Genomic DNA, 19809 nt, shown 5'->3' on the forward strand with positions numbered 1-19809 from the left:
ATTAGCCCCATACTAAAACGTACAATTTTCACTGCAAATTAGCATGCAAATATCATATCCAATTCACTGCAAACCCACATGAACATAAAATTTGCCAGTTGGTGGTGAAAACAGATTAGCTTTTTCAATCACATGTACTCAAAATTAAGACATGTTTTGTGAGCTATCAAATTTGACCTCACTTCTTGCCATTTCACCAAAAAGGGGCCTCACTTCGTTCAACCAGGAATTAATTAAAAACAGCTATGCAATGAAAAACCATTGTTGGTAACGAAACAAGTGAGGGAAGAAAATAAGATAACTTTGGATAACAAGAACTGTGGAAATTGAAGATTTGTATTTGTAACAATTAAACAAGATCATTGACTGCAGATATTACACCGATCTATAGTTGCACAAGACAAATCACAATTTACAACCACCCACAATAAAAATGGAATTTGAAATTGGGTACAGAAAAAACGATTGCAATCTACCTTAAACTGCGAAGGCGGATGAAGGAGTCGAAAGAGGACCCGTTTCATCTTAAGCTCGGTTGGACTCTTTTATTGTGAGCCGTTCAGTTAAAATCTAACAACTTAAAATTCGTCTGCACAATTGGTCCGCACCTTAGGAATGGTCGTTGCGCAATAAGAGGTGCACCCTGCAACTTTTAATGCCTACACCTTTGTGGGAAGCAAATGTAACTCAACGAATATCTGACTCTATCTCGAGGTCCCATGTCATCGAAAGACCAAATGGAGATAAGGAGATTCTTCAGACCAAGAACAAAAACCATTACAAAGAAGTGTCAAGCGCGCTTGACGGCGCACTGCTTCATTAGCTTGGCGGCATATATGGGTGATGTCAGCTCTAGTGATTTGGTCTAGCAATGCCTTTGCATCCTCAACAATAGGGCCAACTAGCAAGAGGTTGAGGGATTGGCCTTACAAAGCTAAGACAATATGGAGACAATCGCACTCCTGAATAAGATTTTGATAACCCATGTTGATTGCGGAATGACGCATTCTCTAACCCCTGGAGAAAGATAAACAACAAATTCACCGACCTGGCAAGTTCTTAAACATATAAACATGATGGAGCTCCAGCATTAGCCCCACACCTTATAATTTGCAACACACAATGGTCACCAAATCTCTGAACACTAAAACAACACAACATATATTTCATAAAACTTCTTTAGTTTTGTTCAAGGAGAGACAAAAACTCAAACCTCAACAAACCTAGTCCAAAAACAAGTAAACCAAAATTTTAAAATTTCAGCCATGGCCTTAATAGACTTATTAGTTAACCAAGCCAAAACTATAAAGTGACAAACTAGGCCAAAACTATAAAGTGACACTATCTATAAAAACTTCAAACTAATTTTAGATCCGTAAAAATTAATTTCTGCATTTCTGAACGATTAGTTTCACAATTCATGCACTTATGCAAGATTACTTTCAAATTTTCTTTGCACTTCCGTAAGGTCAGTTTCAAAATTTCTACAAGATTAATTTTAAAATTTCAGCACTCTGAAAAGATTAGTTTCGAAAATTTCAGTACTATAGAGATAATGATGTAGGAGGAGGAATATAGAGAAGTATGAAGAGAGAAGAGAGAAAAATACAAAGAAGAAGGTGAAGAGAGAAAAAGAGAGACATGGGTAGAAAGGAGAAGGAAGAGAGATAGAAATGTACCAAGAAAAAAAAATAAGGGACATGAAACTAAAACGTATAAATAAGGAAATAAGGGACATGAAACTAAAACGTATAAATAAGGATTTGGAGACTTGGAGTAAAATTGTGAATAAGTTTAATCTCTCTTTCAAATAAATAAAAAACTTAGTGTCTCTAAAAAAATATATAGTTTTATCTAAATTACATGTTAACAAAATCTCTCCTCCCAAAAGAAAGAAAAAAAATATTTTTCACAAAATAAAATCATGATAGCAATGTAATTTTGAACAAACGACATTTTTACGTTTTCTTTTTTTCCTTCACCCACCCACATTAACCTATCTCTAAATTTTTAAACTTGTTTCCATTTCTCTAGAACTTTCTCTACCTTCCCTATTTTCCAACAAAAAAAAATCTTGTATATTTACGCTCACATTTTGTTTCATCTACTGTATATTAACCAATAAAAAACAAATTCTCCAGCTCGTCGAGAGCTCTCTTTCCAACTCGCCGAGCTCTCTCCCTCCAACTTGTCGAGCTCTCTCCCATGGCTTTTTCGTCGATTTTGATATAAGCTATAGAGGTTAGAAGCTACGATTTCAGAGATATTCTACTTTCAATACAATTTCGACTCGTTTCCCACTAGTCCAGTCCCAATTCGATCTGCAGAGGACTCTGTTAGGGTTTTGGTCTGTTGAGATCCGAGGTAATTTTGAATCGTTTCTTATGATTGGATTGAATTGTTTCGATTCGCTTTTTTTTTTTCATTTTTCTGAATTTGTTTTTTTATTTCGTTTTCGAAGAACTGATTGGCGATTTCAGGAATAATTTGTATTTCTAAGATTTCAGAGATTTGAGGCTGCGATTTCGAATATTGGAGCTTCGAGTTTAGAGGTTTGAGACTGCGATTTTGAATATTGGAGGCTACGATTTCATAATGTTGAGGGTGCAATTTCTGGTTGTTAATACGTAAGTCACAAATCTAAATTCTCTATCTCTAAGTTTCGTTGTAAGTTTCTCATCATATAGAACCCTAGAAACTCACAAATTGCCTCGTTTCAGTTCGTTTTATTTTTTTTATTTTTTCTCCCGGCCGATGAAAACCTCATTCTGCAGTTACCCTAACGAATTTAATTTGGTTAGATTTACTGGGATGGGGTTTGGGTTAAAGTTGCAGCCTACGGTGCCTTGAAACATTTTTGGTTTTGGCCAAAATTCTGTCTCTTGCCTCTTGCCTTTTATGGGTCCTTTATTGTTCACAAAATCAAGAATTGGTGGAGATAGAGAGGGAATTTAAGAGAGAGATTCTCTTGTTGTTACTTATAAATTAGAAAGTGAATGTTTTAATGCCATGGCTATTCAGTTAATTGTATTTTTATGTATATGTGAAGGAGTTTTCTCACTTTAGATCATTGTGAACCCCGACTCGTGATTAATAAGGACAGGAACAGAGGAGGAGTAGCTGCTTTACATGTTCATCCAAATGATGTAGTTCTTTAATCACCTGTAGAAATTTTGTACTTATAATCTCATTTCTCCTTGTAGGTTTATATATCTGAATAAAACCAAGTTTTTAGGTAATTAATGTTGAATTCATATTACTTCTTTCATTCACGTATCTGAAAAAGGCCTGGATTTAACTGCAAAGGTACATATCATGCCTTTCTTTTGGATGCTCGACTGTTGTGATTTCCATGTTTTTGTGATTTCTAGAATATCAACCCTTCAATGTATAATCCTATTCATATTTGTTCTCATTTATCAATGGATTGCTGAGGAGGCAATGATTCTATTGATTCAACGTTATGCAAAGGTTGTATGTGTTAGCTACTAGTGCAGATGTTCTCTTCCGATTCTCATGGTAACATTTTTCAAGTTAGTTCACATAGAAGGGTTGTGAGTTGTATAGGTGTTGCTTGAGCACTGTGGTCAAACTCAGAGTATGATGGTGGGTCAAGGTGAGTGAAAGAAGGGAAACAAATATGAAATAGTTTACAAAGTAAATAATTGATGTTGGAGGTAGATAAATTGGGGTGAAACGAATAGTTCTTTATAGGTTTTGTCTACTCTGTCTACTTCTGTGGTATATGAATATGAAGTATGTTTTCCTTCCATTGTTGTTTGTTTGAACTAATTAGAATTTGGTTTTGTTAGTCGAGGGTTGTGGCTTACTCACTCAGAGTCACAGATATCTTTAGGATACAAATGTGGTTTCTGTTTTTGTAATAACTAGCCACCTACAGATGAAATCTTTGTTTCTGCAGATTGAAAACTAACATTATATTACTGAGAAAAGCAAATGTTGGAGAAGCTTTTCTCCATTTCTGGCATTTGAGGACTGAATCGGTAGATTTCTATTGATATCAACTTTGAGATGATTTGTAGATGACTTTATCTTGTAGAAACGACTTTCCATTGATTTGATTATCTTTATGATATTTCCGTTTTTTATTGATGATATTTTTAGATTTTAGGTAAGAGAAAAGCAAGTGTAAGTGATAGAATGGAAGATATTAGTCTTTGATTTAAAGTTGTGATTAGTAGATTTTTGTTACAGTCGTTAGATGTTACTAATTGAGTTTTAGTTGTTACTAATCTTTTTTATCATATACTAGCATATCACCACACATAAAGTGTGCATGAAAACTTTTTGTTTTTGTTTTTAAAGTAGAAGGACAGAGGAAGAGAGAGAATGTTGGAATGGGGAGAGAGCTTTATTTTTATTTTTTTATTTTTTTTAATTAGAGATTTGTTAGAATAATATGTAGGTGAGGTTTTGAAAAAAAAAGAAAAGCAAAATTTTGATAGTTTGAAATCACATGTAGGTGAGGGTTTGGTTAATAATGAGTGTTCTATTAATATGTAGTTTAAATATATAAAAAGAAAAAAGAAAGGCAAACTCAAGATAATAGAACAAACGAGTTTTCGGTTTGCAAACTGAAATGGTCATCAAACAGGAGTTGTAGAGATGAGTAAAGTGCAAACAAATATGTACGTACCCAAACTCCTAAGAAATCTGAAATTGCGGATCATCTGAAGCAGACGGTTGCTCTTGCTCCTCTTCCTCCTCAATATCAATCTGCCTGCGTTTTGGATGATCATATTCATCATCGACGATATCTGAGGATCCACGTGGATGGGGCCTCTTCCCAAGACTACTCGTTGGTCTCAAGACGATATCTGACGATATCTGAGGATACATGTTATCGTCAGGATTGCTGTTAAAAAAACCGTCCTCTTGCAAGTGAAGGTTTGAGGGTAAATCCGGGGCTCTTTGGTTGTATGTGTTGTTAACACCACCACCTGTGGAATTGTCGATGTTTGCACTGGCATGCCGAGGATAAACCTTCAAGGCCTCTGCAATTGTCAACATAAGTTCACCAAGAAAACAAATCATTATAAAAACTGTGTCATAATAGTTGCTAGATAACTTAATATGCATCAATGGATGCATATTAGCTCAAAACTGAAGCTTCCACAAGATAATGCTTGACTCAGTGAATGACTCGATAAAGATACAAACAGTAGCAAGTAGGAGATCAGTTGGGTAATCGTGTCTTAAGGTGGTGCTAACAATCAACTATCCACGCAAAGCAGCAGCATAGAGTTAGAAAATAACAATATGGGAAAAAGGGAAACTTACCAATTGGCCCAACTTTGTTCTCCCTGCAGAAGTCAACCAAGTCCTTCATGCTATTGACAACCTCTGAGATCTGTCAAAAGTTCAGAGTCAGCAACTAAGACAGAACTCGGAATAAGAGAAATATAACTTAAAATTTACTTCTTAGGTCAAAACTCATGTCCATAAATGCAATAGCATATACCTGCATCTCCAAACTCTTTGCGAGCTGCCGTCCAGCTGTCGGTACCCTGGAGAAAGCAATCAACATCAGTGCAGCCCTTCAGAATCGAAGTCTAATACCCAAGAATTCAACAAAAGCACTTCACTGATGGATTCATAAACTCACATATTGCTGTTTGTTTGTAGATCCTGCTGAGAAATCCCATCAGATCCACTGTCAGCTATTGTGCTTTGGCATTTCTGAGCAACTTGATCCAACTGATTCACCTGGAGAAAAAGTATGCTTCATAAGTGCAAGGCATAAAGTCTGCCCAATTGAACCTACTTTTATTATCTGCTAAAATTTCGGTCTGTTTAATTAAATTGAATCACTGACCAAAAGAACACAAAGATATTAGGAATGTTAGCACAACTACTAAAATCAAACTAAGATGGTTCACTGGAAAACAATCAGATCAAGGAATAACACCAGTACAACCAATTTAACATGTCTTGGTAGATTCCCAAGAAACCTTTACACAAACATAACAGTCTAAGAGTTAAACTGTCTTTCTAGGTTCCAGAATTGCACATTTCTCATAAGTTAACACATGAATAATTAAATCACTGGATATCACTACCAGTCATCATATTCTCACAATTACCTAACTCAAAACTGAGAGGTAAGGTAACAATCAAAATTAATGATTAGAATGAGAAAATTGCTTCTAGCTAATGCATCTATCCAGTTTAATGCATAAGTCAACAAAATTCACACATCATTAGATAAACAATGCTGACGGATGGATACTCAAAGGATAGGAACATCTAAATAAGATATTTGTAACAAAAAGAAAAGCATATCTACAAACCCAGTTGAAATGGAACTGAAGAGAGAGAAAAGAAACAGCACAATGAAGTGCATTAAACAAGGGAACTCACAGCAGGCCGTTGCCGCTGATGATCTAAATATTGCCTCAGCCTATGATCACATACACCACCATCATAGGGACGCTTAATGGAAGATACTGGCTGCATTGGTTGTTGAAATTGCTGTTGTCTCAACTGCTGCTGTTGTTGTTGCTGTTGTTGCTGTTGCTGCTGCTGAAATTGGGCTCTCTGCATTGGATCCTCATCCTCCTCAATATCTGAGTCGGACGGTTGCTCTTGCTCTTGCTCCTCATCCTCCTCATCCTCCGAATATGAGGATCCACTGTCTTGGTTGCGCAATAGGCAGTGCACGCCGCAGCTTTTAATGGGACACCCTTTGGGGAAAAGAAATTCAACTTGACAAATATCCATGTCCTCATCATACCAAAGTTCATCAACTAACGCAAGCCTCACATGAGTTGCCTTTAAGTCCCCACGATAGAATCTAAAATGGTCCACAAGTATTTTTCCGTCGATCAAAATTTCCGAATCTTCAGGATATTCATCATTAGTAAATGGTTCAAGAACATAAGATAGAGCCAATCCTAATAACTTCTCCCCCTCTTGTAATTTTAGAGGAATTTCAAAACGATATTCACTGCCTCCAACAAATTCTTCTTTCCTCTCATATTCATCCCATTCATATCCTGGTAGAGGTTGAATGGTTGTGGGATGGTTAGAGGTATAGCTGAACCACTTTGGAACTTCATTGCCTGGGTAAATAATGCTCAATTGAGCTTCCGAATATATTTCCTGCAATAATAGATATATATAGTTAACAAACTACAAACATTTGTGATCTGATCTCTCTTTCAAGTATCAACAAAATTAATTTTCATTTGAACATAAATTAAGAAGAAGAGAGACCAACTTTATTGTTTTCCAACCTTGCCACCAATATATCCTGCAATAATAGATATATATAGTTAACAAATTACAAACATTTGTGATCTGATCTCTCTTTCAAGTATCAACAAAATTAATTTTCATTTGAACATAAAGTAAGAAGAAGAGAGACCAACCTCTTTCAACAAGTTGTTTTCCAACTTTGCCACCTCATCACCACTTAGTCCAGAGCAGTTACACAATCTAAGCTCCTCAAGGCTCGGGGGCAGTTTTGGAATTTTCTCCAATGATGTGCAGCCATCCAGATCTAACTGCCATAGTCTTGGTGGAAGGACTGGAATTTCTCGAAGCCACTTGCAATCCGACAAGTCAAGAGTCAACAAGTTGACAGCTTTGCTAATACAATCCGGAAGGCTAACAAAATTGTTTCTTGACAGATCAATTTCCTGCAATAGTAAATATACATAGTTAACAAATTACAAACATTTGTGATCTGATCTCCCTTTCAAGTATCAACAAAATTAATTTTCATTTGAACATAAATTAAGAAGAAGAGAGACCAACCTCATTCAACCACTCGTTTTCCAACTTTGCCACTAACAACTTTGCCACCTCATCACCACTTAGTCCAGAGCAGTTACGCAATCTAAGACGCCCAAGCCTCGGGGGCAGTTTTGGAATTTTGTCCAATGATGTGCAACCATCCAGATATAACTCTTCTAGTTTTGGTGGAAGGACTGGAATTTCTCGAAGCCTCTTGCAATCGCACAAGTAAAGTTTCTTCAAGTTGACAGCTTCGCTAATACAATCCGGAAGGCTAACAAAATTGTTTCTCGACAGATCAAGTTCTCTTAATGTGGACCAGCAATCAAGAGGCACAAAGAAATCACTTTCTGATAACTTGCATCCTGAAAGATTAAGAGACAGCCTGGATGAAACTTCATCAAACTTCACCTTCTTTCCATCAGGGAGGAGTTGGATATTTTGCAACTCACAACCATTTGCGTTCAATGTCTCAAGCCCAGTAAAATAAGCAATTGGTGGCAATTCTCTTATGCCACTTTCTCCTATATACAAACATTTTAGGGAGTTGGATATTTCTGGGAAACTCTCGAGCCTTCTGCAACCTGAGAGAGAAAGTGTTCTTAGGGACCTCGATCCAAGTCTTGTTGGAAACCTTGTAAGCTCAAAGCACCCAGAAAGACACAAACTTTCAAGTTTATCGAGGAATCCAACCGAATCATCAACCTCGACCAAACTTGTGCAGTAACTTAGATCCAACTCCCTTATGTTTGGACTTCCGGATAAGTCGGGGACATTTTGCAACTCACAACCACATGCGTTCAACTGCCAAAGCCCAGTAAGATACGCAATTGATGAAGGCAATTCTCTTATGCCACTTTGTCCCATATACAAATACTTCAAAGATTTCATCTTGTTCTTCTCTATTTCTGGAAATCTCTCCAGCCTTGTGCAACCACTAAGATTAAGCCATATAAGGGATCTCAATCCAAGTCTTGTTGCAAACCTTGTAAGCTTAGAGCACCCAGAAAGACGTAAACTTTCAAGTTTATCGAGGAATCCAACCGAATCATCAACCTCGACCAAACTTGTGCAGCCACTTAGATCCAACTCAGTTATGTTTGGGCTTCCAGATAAGTCAGGCATTTTTTCCAAAAATTCGCAACCGCTTAAATTCATCCGTGTAAGCTTTGCCAAATTCTATAAAACCAAAAACAAAAACAAAATAAAAGTTCACATGCTTTAAAAAGAATATAACAAAACACTTGAGTATTTCTTTGGGAGATAAAATATATGTTTAAATAATAATATGATTTAAAATAATTTAAAATATGTACCTTAAATCTCTTCAATTGTCTTATGCCACTGTGTGGCACATTAAAACAAACAACATGTCTTGGATGAAAATTGGACGACAAATTGAGCACAACCATATGCTTAATATTACGCAAGACTCGTCCACCCAAGGATCGTCCACGCAAGTCAATCCACCTTAAACTGTTGGGCAAATAATCAACACGTCCAGAAAAATATGCATTCCGATTTATAAAAATTTCAAGTTTTACCATCCTCAAAAAACTTTCTGGATTCAAGGGTATCTCATCTGATTTGGGCAGCTCCACCACAATGCTTCTAATTTTCTCCGTTCCCTTAAAAAAAAAAAGTTGAAATATTGTTAACAAACCATGTCGTGTAATTAACAAATATAACACAACCCCTGTTTTAAAATTTTTGTGTTCTCTTTTCAATATCATGCCAAATCAAATGAAAGAACATATATTCTACTTACTTGGTTTTCAGTTAGAACATTGTACACATCTTCATGATACCACACCCTGCTTCGCTTGCCTGGTTCAGTGGGCGATTCTTCGTAAACTATTTTCTTACCCATTTTTTGTAGCAAGTCATGCATCAAAATCCGATTACCTTCAATAGTTATAATGGCTTTCTCAACGAGTACATTAATACAATCTTCATGTACATTGAGCGTCGAACTGCTTAACACTTGTAACACGTAGTCTTTATTTTCACCCTTAAAAAAACATGCAATGTCTAGGAAAACTTGTTGCAAGTCATAATCCCAGGCATCATAAGTTTTTCGAAGTGTTATTTGAATATCTGTATAAGGTTCTCCAACGTAAGAATCGTAACTGTTCAATACAGCTTGCCAACGACCTATACTTTCATTGCGCAGATAAGAACTTATAAGATTAAGAGCCAACGGAAGGCCTTGAGCATGGACTATTGCACGTCGTGCGAGGCTCAAATAATCATCTGGAGGTCTATTTCTTTTGAAGGCATTCCAACTAAAAAGCTTAAGTGCTTTGTCGTCTTCTAACTTTTTGACTTCATATATCCACTGACCTCCATAAAATTTTAGCAATTTTCTATCTTTTGTGGTTATGATCACTCTGCTACCCTCACCGAAACAATCGACATCGACCCAGTCTTTTAACTGCTCCAATTTATCCACGTCATCAAGAATTAAGAGAATCTTCTTTTGTCTCAACCGATTCTTAATAAGACTGGTTCCTTCATGAGCATTGACAAAGTTCAACTCCGCACCACCAAGAATTTTAGATAGAAGAGTCTTCTGTAGTTGGATTAGGCCTTCACGTGATGCCGATGTTTCACTAACATCTGCCAGGAAACAACTGCCTTCAAACTTATGAGCAATTGCATTATAAACATCTTTTGCAATTGTTGTCTTGCCTATTCCAGATGTCCCCCAAATCCCAACTACACGACGATCATTTCCACCGACATCTAAAAGCACTTCCACCTCTTTTGCACAAGACTCTATTCCAACTGGGCAGTCAGACACATGCAAATATGTGCGATTTAATACTTGGGTTGAAATCTCCTCAACGATGTCGTTAATAAATTTAGTTTCATACCTGCCAATTAAAAAAACAATGACACGTTTAATTTTGTTGGTATGGTACGGTAATGACACTACCAATTTGGTGGCCTTAACCTTTTTTTTAATACTCCCATTCATTGATACCTTTTTTTAATACAGTTAAAGTTACAAACTAAATCAAAATAATTTTTTTTGTTTTAAATTCTAAAAATACATCAAATATCCTATTAAAATACAATTATGAGATATAACATGCACATATATTAAATATAAATTTAATTCGGGTAAGTATTAGTACTTTGGTATGTTATAAAATATTACTTTTGGTACGTTATGCAATTCTTTATTCGGTACGTACCAAGTTATTAGTGCGTTGTGTTGTCCTTATTTTGGTATGTACCAAGTTATTGGTAAGTTGTGTTCTCCTTATTTTAATTATAAAATAACTTGAACCAATCCGGATCCTGCAGACTTCTTAATTCTCTTTTTTTTATCTAACACTTCTTAGTTCTTCAGTCAACCAACATGATTCATAGTAACAAACGATTTTTTAAAAAATCGTAAAAATGTTATTTTTATCATTTATTTGTATCATTTCTTTAATAAAAATAAACTCACAGGTGGTAATTGATTTAGCATTGTTTTGAAGGAAACTAATGAAAAAGATTTGAAAACATTGAGTTTTAATGATAAAGACAAAATAAAGGGTAAAGTAAATAGTACCAAGATTGACTTTTTAATGTAAAAATGTGATTTTTCGTTAAACTGAACAGTACCGGGACTTTTCGTTAAAGTTCCCTTGTTTTGGGGGTAAACAGTAAACTTGAACCAATCCGGATCCTGCACACTTCTTAATTCTCATTTTTTTTTCTAACACTTCTTAATTCTTCAGTCAACCAACATGATTCATGGTAACAAATGATTTTTTTTTTAAAGTAAATGTTATTTTTATAATCTATTTATATCACATCTCTATTAAAAATAAACTCACATTTATTATTGGGTCATTTATTAGAGAAAAGATACAAATGAATGATAAGTGCACCACTACTCTTAAAAAAATTCCAAATTCCCAACAATAAATATTTTTTGCCATTTTTTTTTGTTAGAATAATACAATAATATTGAGCCCTAATTTATAACTGTTATTCTCTCTTTGTATGAAAATTATTGATTTAGCTTGAGTTGTTTTATTAGCCCACTGCATATTATTAAACAATTTATATAATGACTCTTTACGCCTAATAAGATTTAAAAGCCAAACAAAAATTTTGAATACCCCAAAATCACTTTTAAGGTGTATCCCAAAAATTATTTTTCTGCAAGCTCAAAGCCACTCCCACCCATAATATACAAAACTCTAAGTAATAAAAGTAAGAATCCATGGATAAACTTTATTTTATGCATTGTATGCCACTTTCTCATTTGAAATGAACAGAAATGCATGCATAATCATACAGTATGTAAGGTGTGTTCAACAAGTGTAGTTAGTATTTGAGGTATATTCAACCATATGTGTGGTGTGAATAAAACAACCCAAAATGCCATTAAATTGAGAAAAACATTATATTTGTAAAAGGAAGTAGTAAATTCTGAAATATAGAGTACAAGCAACTCAAAAACCATATGCAGGAAGGTCAGAAATAAACGTACTCTTTCTCTTTGAGAGTATATCCTTTCAGATTTGCTGCTTTTGTAAGAGCTGTCCTCCATCCTTGCACCTTCTCCGGGTCATTCTCATATTTGCGGCTAGGAACAGCAATCGCAACACCATAACTACTTTTTTGGTTTCGGACATCCGATGGATCCACCTTGTAGAAGATTGGCATTGTCATTTGTCCCTTTGACTCTCTACATTCAAGGATATGTACGAGCTCGTCCAAGCACCATCTTGAAGATGCATAGTTTTCAGAGAACACGATGACAGAAATTCTCGAGTTTTCAATTGCTTTGAGAAGCGTTGGTGCTATTTCTTCTCCTGGTGGAAGTTCACTATCATCAAGAAAGGTGCGGATTCCGTGACGGACCAAGGCACTGTATAGATGATCTGTAAAATTGGTGCGTGTATCCTCACCTCTAAAGCTCAAAAAGACATCGTATTCCCATGAAGGAGTACTGCTTAAGGAAGAAGAAGGGACAAGTTGATTGGCCATAGCAGAATTAAAGCCAGACCATAAACTAAAGAAAAGAGCCTCTCAAAGAATTGGAATATGCAGTATGGTATGGCGTATGGACAATGGACTCTCACGTGTTATATATATCAGTCATCATGCTTTTCTCCCTACCAACGAAGCAGCTTCTTACTTACTACCAATCAATGTGATTGTGATAAAGTGAAAGGTTTAAAGTTTGACACGAAACTTCTCATCTCTTTCGTTGCAATTACTTTTCATCAAACAGCTTGTTTTTTTGTTACCGACGCGTTCCATTTTTGTATGCCAGATATATTCATAGATCTCGTGGTCTTGATGGGTTAAGTCATCGTCTCGTCACACTGTTATTCGTTGGAAACAGTGCAGCTACAATTATTTACCTTTTTCTTTAGGTTACATAATAAAATGATTCTTTGGACAAATTATTTTTCTCTCTTTCATGCAAAGTGTACAGATAAAATGCAATTCTTTTTACATAAAAACATAAGAATTAGAGCCACAAATTTGAAGGAAATCAAATTAACCACCGGCATGCCATCAAATGTACATGTTCGGATTTTTATTTTTACACAACAATATTTTTACATTATAAATCGACACTAAAACTCATAAAACACCATGAAAGAATATGAACCATATGATATAAATATATAAAACACGATGAAAAACATCGAATCTAAGTGTGCTAGCGTGGTTATTATTTATAATAAATTTAAGTGTACTATTATGTTGATGTAAAACATCCAATCTCAGTTGACCAAGAATGATTTGCTTCAATTATACCAAAAAGAATTAATTAGTCCCCATTTGACCAAATAGTTGACCTACCGAAGAATTAATTAGTCCTCATTTCACCAATTAATTGACAAGTAATTAGTCCTCATTTCACCATTTAAATCACTTAATGTGGTGAATGTCTGCCGCTAGATTAGTCAAAAGATCAGTTGGGCTCAACATTCAAGCCAGCAAGTGGCTGTACATCCCACGTGGGTAGAGTCATCTCATGCAGAAGCTGGCCGCGTATGGAAGCGTGTGGGGTCAGTTTCCGTGTTTGTGTTTCAACGCATGGTTCTCCACTCGCAGAAGTGGGTCACACCACTAACCCAATTTGACTCAATTTTGAAATTTTAACCTAAAATCTAATTTTGAGCCAAATGTTGGAGAAAAAGGGGTTCGGGGGTAGAAGCCAAATTTTTTGATTTTGGAGTGTGTCTAAGAGGTGAGAGGTTTAGTTTTAGTTATATAATAGTTCAACTATATTAATAAATTAGTATAAAGTTTATTATTTACGAAAATCGAACTGAAAATCTTGCATGTACAAGTTCCACAATATAATTTAAAATAGGAAGAAAAAACAATCCAGAGTTTCAATTTGGGGAAAAAGAATACAGAGTTCCAAATTTTTTATATTTTTTTGGTGAACACAGGCTTTCAATTTGGTTACTCGTGACTTAGGAGAACCCCTATCCCACATAAAAGTTTTGTTTGTGGATTGGAAGCCAATGAACTAGAAACTGGGACAATCATGAAATTTAATGGTATAATATGGTACCTGTAAAATAAAGAAAGAGTTCAGCATCCTAGGGCTACTTAACACATACCAAACATGTAAGTTAACCTCTGATGTGAGATTCATTCTTAAAAAGCCCTCTTACGTGTGGACAACACAAATCGGATGACATAGAGGATGTGTGGCAGTTGGGCTTCATATATGCGACAACCTGCTCTAATATCATGAAGGAAATTGAGATTCTATCTTAAAACCAATTGGCAAATAAAAAGTAATTCAATTACTTATAGACATATGCAATGTCATTTTTTTTTGCCTACTGTGAAATTCATTCACAACATCAGCAAGCCATTCAAAACTTAACATAAGAATTTTCATTCACCTCCTTCATCTTAGAAAATGATGGATAAAATGTCTACATATCTCCTGTATTAATGAAACGGTAGTCATCTGAACACGAAACTTAACTTTTCGTGAACAAAGTTTCCCAATCAACTAAGTCATGACCTAAAATCAAAAGAACAACTTTCATGACATTTCTTGGTACATGCAGTATAGTATGGACAATGGACTCTCTTGTTATGTCAGTCCTCATGCTTTTCTTCCTATCTACGAAGCAGTTTCCAACCTACTACCTTCAAATGTGAATGTAATTAAGTTGAGGGATAGGAACTTTCGTGACAACTTCATTTCAAAAAGTGATTTTTATGAAACATTTTCCAAGATACTACAGTTTAATATGAGAGTAACTTTCGTGGCAACTTGATTTCATCAACAATAATTTATCTTTCTTTACTGACGAGCTCATTTTTCACCTCATGTCAAACCAATCTTGCATATAGAAAACTTGCTTGACTTGAAATACTGTAATAAAAGCACTTTAGATTGTTAAGTGGTTTTCTTCACTTTTTTTTTTCTTTTGTACTCCATTTTTTATTTGAGGGCGAATTTTGGTGCAATGGAAATGTTGCTCATTTGTTACCAAAGAATCATGGATTCAAGTGGTGGAAACAACCTCTTTGCAAAGCAAGAGTAAAGCTGCTTATGATAGACATTTATTCGCCGACCCTCACAAAGCAAAGAACCATGTTGACTTGAGATTCCCTTTTTTATTTCTACTCAAAGCTTGGCTCCAATGAATCCAGACTTGTTTCTTTTGATTTCGTGATTTGTTTGGTGTTAGAACTTTGTCACACCACATGGGAGGAGACTTATGTTCTTGCTTTCTCATATGGATGCTACACTAAACTACATAAACAATGAATATTTTGGAAGATATTTCTTGCAATCCTATCCCCATGGTGGTGGAGAACAACTTTTCGTGAACAAAGTTTCCCAGTCAACTAAGGCATGACCCAAAATCAAAAGAACAACTTCCATGACATTTATTGATATATGCAGTATAGTATGGACAATGGACTCCACATGTTTATTGTCCAACCCTTCGTTGGAATTGAATTTTTTAACAAATCGCGCTAAACAATAGCCTATGACTTTTTAGCTATCTTCATTAGAAATGGCCTATGGGATGGGAGAGTGAGCTAGCCATAATAATGTGGTTTAACTTCTCTTTTGACGAGAATTATATTTATGATCTCTCCCTTACAAGTGAAAATAAATACTACTAAATCGTAACAATAAATGACAATGCATTATTTAGAATTTATTTTGAAACGCCTGTCCGAAGCCAATTGTATACATTTGAGCTCCTTCAAGTCTCACAATTTAGGATGACACAGTGACTGACATTTATCACCCTGTTTCCCGTTGGAAAACTCAGAACGTGACTACTGCACGGGTAACACGTGTCTCTAACACAACATGGATCCAAACTCCGTCCTCCCTGCCGGCACCCAGGCACCAGAAATTCAAAAATTAGGAAACAAATCTTTTATGTTGGCACTTCAGGTGCGGCTAAGCGGACGGAAATGGTAACCGAAATTAAATAACACACACTACCACTCACGTCTGAAATAGCCGTTACTACTTCCATCTCCGTCTCTCTCTGTCTCTCTCTAGCATTGCAGTTCTTCACTGGCACTCTGGACTTCGCCGACTATTCATCTCCCTCAACCTTCAAGAACTCCATATTTACAGTAAACGTCTCCCTCTCTCTCTCTCTCTCTCTACCTAATTATATATACATATATTTGTTCCCGATGGTCGCAGTGCTGTTAGATTCATGAAGTTTAGTGCAGAAATTAAAGATTTCTTTTCTTCTGATTTTATTTTTTTGAAAAAAATAGTGTTAATTTTTTTCAGGTTAAGTTTTTGTTGAGAGGACAAAAAATTTCAAGAATACGAAACGAGTCTGATAGATTCAGTTTTTATGATTTATGTTACCGACACGTTCATTTTCTGTATGTCAGACATATTCATGGATCTCGTGATCTTGATGGGTCAATTCATCGTCCCATCACACTTTTATTAGTTGGGAACAGCTCAGCTACAATTATGCACCTTTTCTTTTTGGTAACATGATGAATTGATTCTGTTGGACAAATTATTTTTCTCTTCAGGCAAAGCATACTGATGAAATGCAATTCATTTTACATAAAAACATATGAATTAGCACCACAAATCTGCAGGAAATCAAATTAACCACCGGTCTGCCATCAAATGTACATGTTTGAATTTTTATTTTTATACAACAATATAGTTTGAGGCTCTTTCAAAACGGGAAGCTTTGTTAGCTTGAGACTCTTTTTTATTTCTACTCAAAGCTTGGCTCCAATAGAATCCAAACTTGTATCTTTTGATTTCGTGATTTGTTTGGTGTTAGAACTATGTCACACCACATCATATGGATGCTACACTAAACTACATGAACAATGAATATTTTGGAAGATATTTCTTGCAATCCTATTCCCATCCTATACAACTGTGTGGTGGTGGAGAGTATTAGTCTCCCACTTGGTGACCTCTTTTTTTTCACCCTTTGTAATGTGAGCAATTGGTGTCATTACCAGAAAAGATGGACTTCTTTCACCCATGTCTTGGGACTTTGCTTACAAAGTGGTCCAGAACCGGAGCCACATTCGAAGATATTCAGAAAGGAGAAACGCAAAATATTTTTTTTTTTTTAACAAATGATAATATTTACACTAAAGTCATTTCTAACAAAGTGGCTAAATATATCGTTGTCCAGAATTATAACCTGCAAGAAATTACTTTTAAATAAACAGTGACATGCTACTTATATACCATCTTCACCCGAAAATGCCAAATATAGCCTCATCAATAATTTATTATTTTTAAATTTATTCTTTAACTTGATTGGTTAATTGAATTAAATGACTATATTAAAATAAGGTTATCCGATATGATTTTGAGTGTCACAAGTCGCTAAATGAATAAATCTCCTAATTTCTTACATGTCACTAAATGAGAAACTCTCTATATTTCTTATCTTAATATAATTTTGATAATTTTTCCAACAGAATTTTCGAGTGACACGTATCAGAGTATTCTTTAATTAAGAGAAGCATCCAAATGAAATGAAATGGCCCACTTGCGTTAATGTTTAAAGGAAAACTAATGAAAAGGGCTTGAAAACTTTGAGTTTTAATGATAAGGACAAAATAAAGGGTAAAGTGAATAGTACCAGGATTGACTTTTTAGTGTAAAAATGTGGTTTTTCGTTAAAGTGAACAGTAACGGGTGCTTTTCGTTAAAGTTCCCAATGTTTAATACACATGGAGCAAGGCATACATATGGCAACATGCAGTCGGCCTCTTGATTCATACACATGGATATGCTTTGGAAATACATACTGTAAAATTAATTCCCTAATGCCAATTTGCTGTGCCATGGATTCTAAACACACATTCATTCTTTGGCAGCTGGGCCCATGAAACGGGCTCCAAGGGGGGCTGAAGTTAGCCAACCCGAAGGCCATTTGGCTATTATTTGCCCGGATGGGCTCCACATGTTTATTGTCCAGCCCTTCATTTGAGTTGAATTTTCTAATAAAACGGGCTAAAGAATGACCTATGGCCTTTTAGCTATTCATCGGAGATGATCTAAGAGGTGAGGGAGTGAGTTAGCCAAAATAATGTAATTCAATTTCGTTTTTGACGAAAATTTAATCTATGATTAAACACTTACGAGTGAAGAAAAATATTACTAAATTGTAATACCAAATAACAACATAGTATTTATTTTTTAAAACGTCTATCCGAAGCCGATTGTATACATTTGAACTCCTTCAAGTCTCACAACTAAAGATGGCACACTGACTTGAGAAATTTTTCATTGTGTCAAGAACACAGGTAGTACACCACGTGTGTTTATATAAGTGGTCAGAAATTTTATATTTTAAGTTATTAACTTTTTAACACACATATTTCACTATTTATATACTGACACGAAATGTACTTTACCGGTCATATTGAAAATTCTCTCCGGTAACTGTCCAATACCTATTGTTTATTCAGAACGTGACTACTGCATGGGTGACATGTGTCTCTAACAAAATGTGGGTCCCAACACCGGCCTCCCTGCCGGCCAACACCCAGGCGCCAGAAATTCAAAAATTAGGAAACAAATCTTTTATGTTGGCACTTCAGGTGCGGCTCAGCGGACGGAAAAGTCAACCGAAATTGAATAACACAACACTACCACTCACGTCTGAAATAGCCGTTACTACTTCCATCTCCGTCTCTCTCTCTCTCTCTAGCATTGCAGTTCTTCACTGGCACTCTGGACTTCGCCGACTATTCATCTCCCTCAACCTTCAAGAACTCCATATTTACAGTAAGCATCTCCCTCTCTCTCTCTCTCTCTCTCTCTCTACCTACATATATATACATATATTTGTTCCCGATGATCGCAGTGCTGTTAGTTCATGAAGTTTAGTGCAGAAATTAAAGGTTTCTTTTCTTCTGATTTTATTTTTGGGAAAAAAATAGTGTTAATTTTTTTCAGGTTCAATTTGTTGAGAGGACAAAAAATTTCAAGAATTCGAAACGAGACTGATAGATTCAGTTTTTATGATTTATGTTTTAGGTTTTAGGTTTTCATCAAGAACACCCAAGTTACCCGAGTATAATCATCAATAAAAGTAACAAACCAACGGAATCCATTAGAAGTAACTTTTGCAGGACCCCACACATCAGAATGTATCAAATCAAATGGTAAAGTAGCTTTAGAATCACTTACAGGAAAGGAAGCACGATGACTCTTAGCCATGACACATGTTTCACACTTGAACTCTGAATCACTACAAGTGCGAAACAAAGAAGGAAATAGATGCTTCATATAACTGAATGATGGATGTCCCAATCGTCGATGCCACAACCTAATTTGATGTCTGTTATCCACTTTAGCACTTAAAACTTGATGATTATTTGAACCGGAAACAACAGTATCCTCCATAGTCAAGATGTACAAACCCCCTATCCTTTTACCATAACCAATTATCTTATGAGTTTGAATATCTTGAAAATAACAATACGTAGGATAGAAGTGAGCAGAACAATATAAAGTATCAAGAAGTTTTCCTACCGACAAAAGATTGCACTTAACATCAGGAACAAGTAAAGCAC

The 19809-nt window shown here is 35.5% G+C and overlaps 1 protein-coding gene and 1 long non-coding RNA gene across 12 annotated transcripts; one reads left to right on the forward strand and one right to left on the reverse strand.

Annotated features, from left to right (window-relative positions):
• Positions 1-1473: 1473 nt before the first annotated feature.
• On the forward strand, positions 1474-4214 carry LOC126608060 (uncharacterized). 3 transcript variants are annotated; one of them, XR_007617745.1, is made up of 3 exons: positions 2028-2364; positions 2508-2627; positions 3050-4214. It is a non-coding gene; the product is annotated as an uncharacterized LOC126608060 (long non-coding RNA). The 3 variants fall into 3 exon arrangements; XR_007617746.1 differs by having other exon boundaries at positions 3204-4214; XR_007617744.1 differs by lacking the exon at positions 3050-4214 and having other exon boundaries at positions 1474-2364; positions 2508-2806.
• Positions 4215-4490: 276 nt separating this feature from the next.
• LOC126607955 (TMV resistance protein N-like) lies at positions 4491-12908 on the reverse strand. Of its 9 annotated transcripts, none has more exons than XM_050275732.1 (12): positions 12254-12904; positions 9527-10634; positions 9075-9386; positions 8815-8937; positions 7780-8463; positions 7392-7661; positions 7241-7273; positions 6382-7122; positions 5627-5727; positions 5468-5528; positions 5302-5371; positions 4491-5015 (listed from the first exon to the last, which is right to left on the reverse strand). In XM_050275732.1, exons 1-12 carry the CDS (start codon positions 12751-12753, stop codon positions 4666-4668), a joined length of 4353 nt encoding a protein of 1450 aa, XP_050131689.1. In that variant the 5' UTR covers positions 12754-12904; the 3' UTR covers positions 4491-4665. The 9 variants fall into 9 exon arrangements, with proteins under 9 accessions (XP_050131689.1, XP_050131682.1, XP_050131642.1 ...); XM_050275725.1 differs by having other exon boundaries at positions 7780-8392; positions 8744-8937; XM_050275685.1 differs by having other exon boundaries at positions 5483-5528; positions 7780-8937; positions 12254-12906.
• Positions 12909-19809: the final 6901 nt, after the last annotated feature.

This window comes from Malus sylvestris, chromosome 2 (genome assembly GCF_916048215.2).
Source record: "Malus sylvestris chromosome 2, drMalSylv7.2, whole genome shotgun sequence".
In the NCBI taxonomy this organism is placed as follows: Eukaryota; Viridiplantae; Streptophyta; class Magnoliopsida; order Rosales; family Rosaceae; genus Malus; species Malus sylvestris.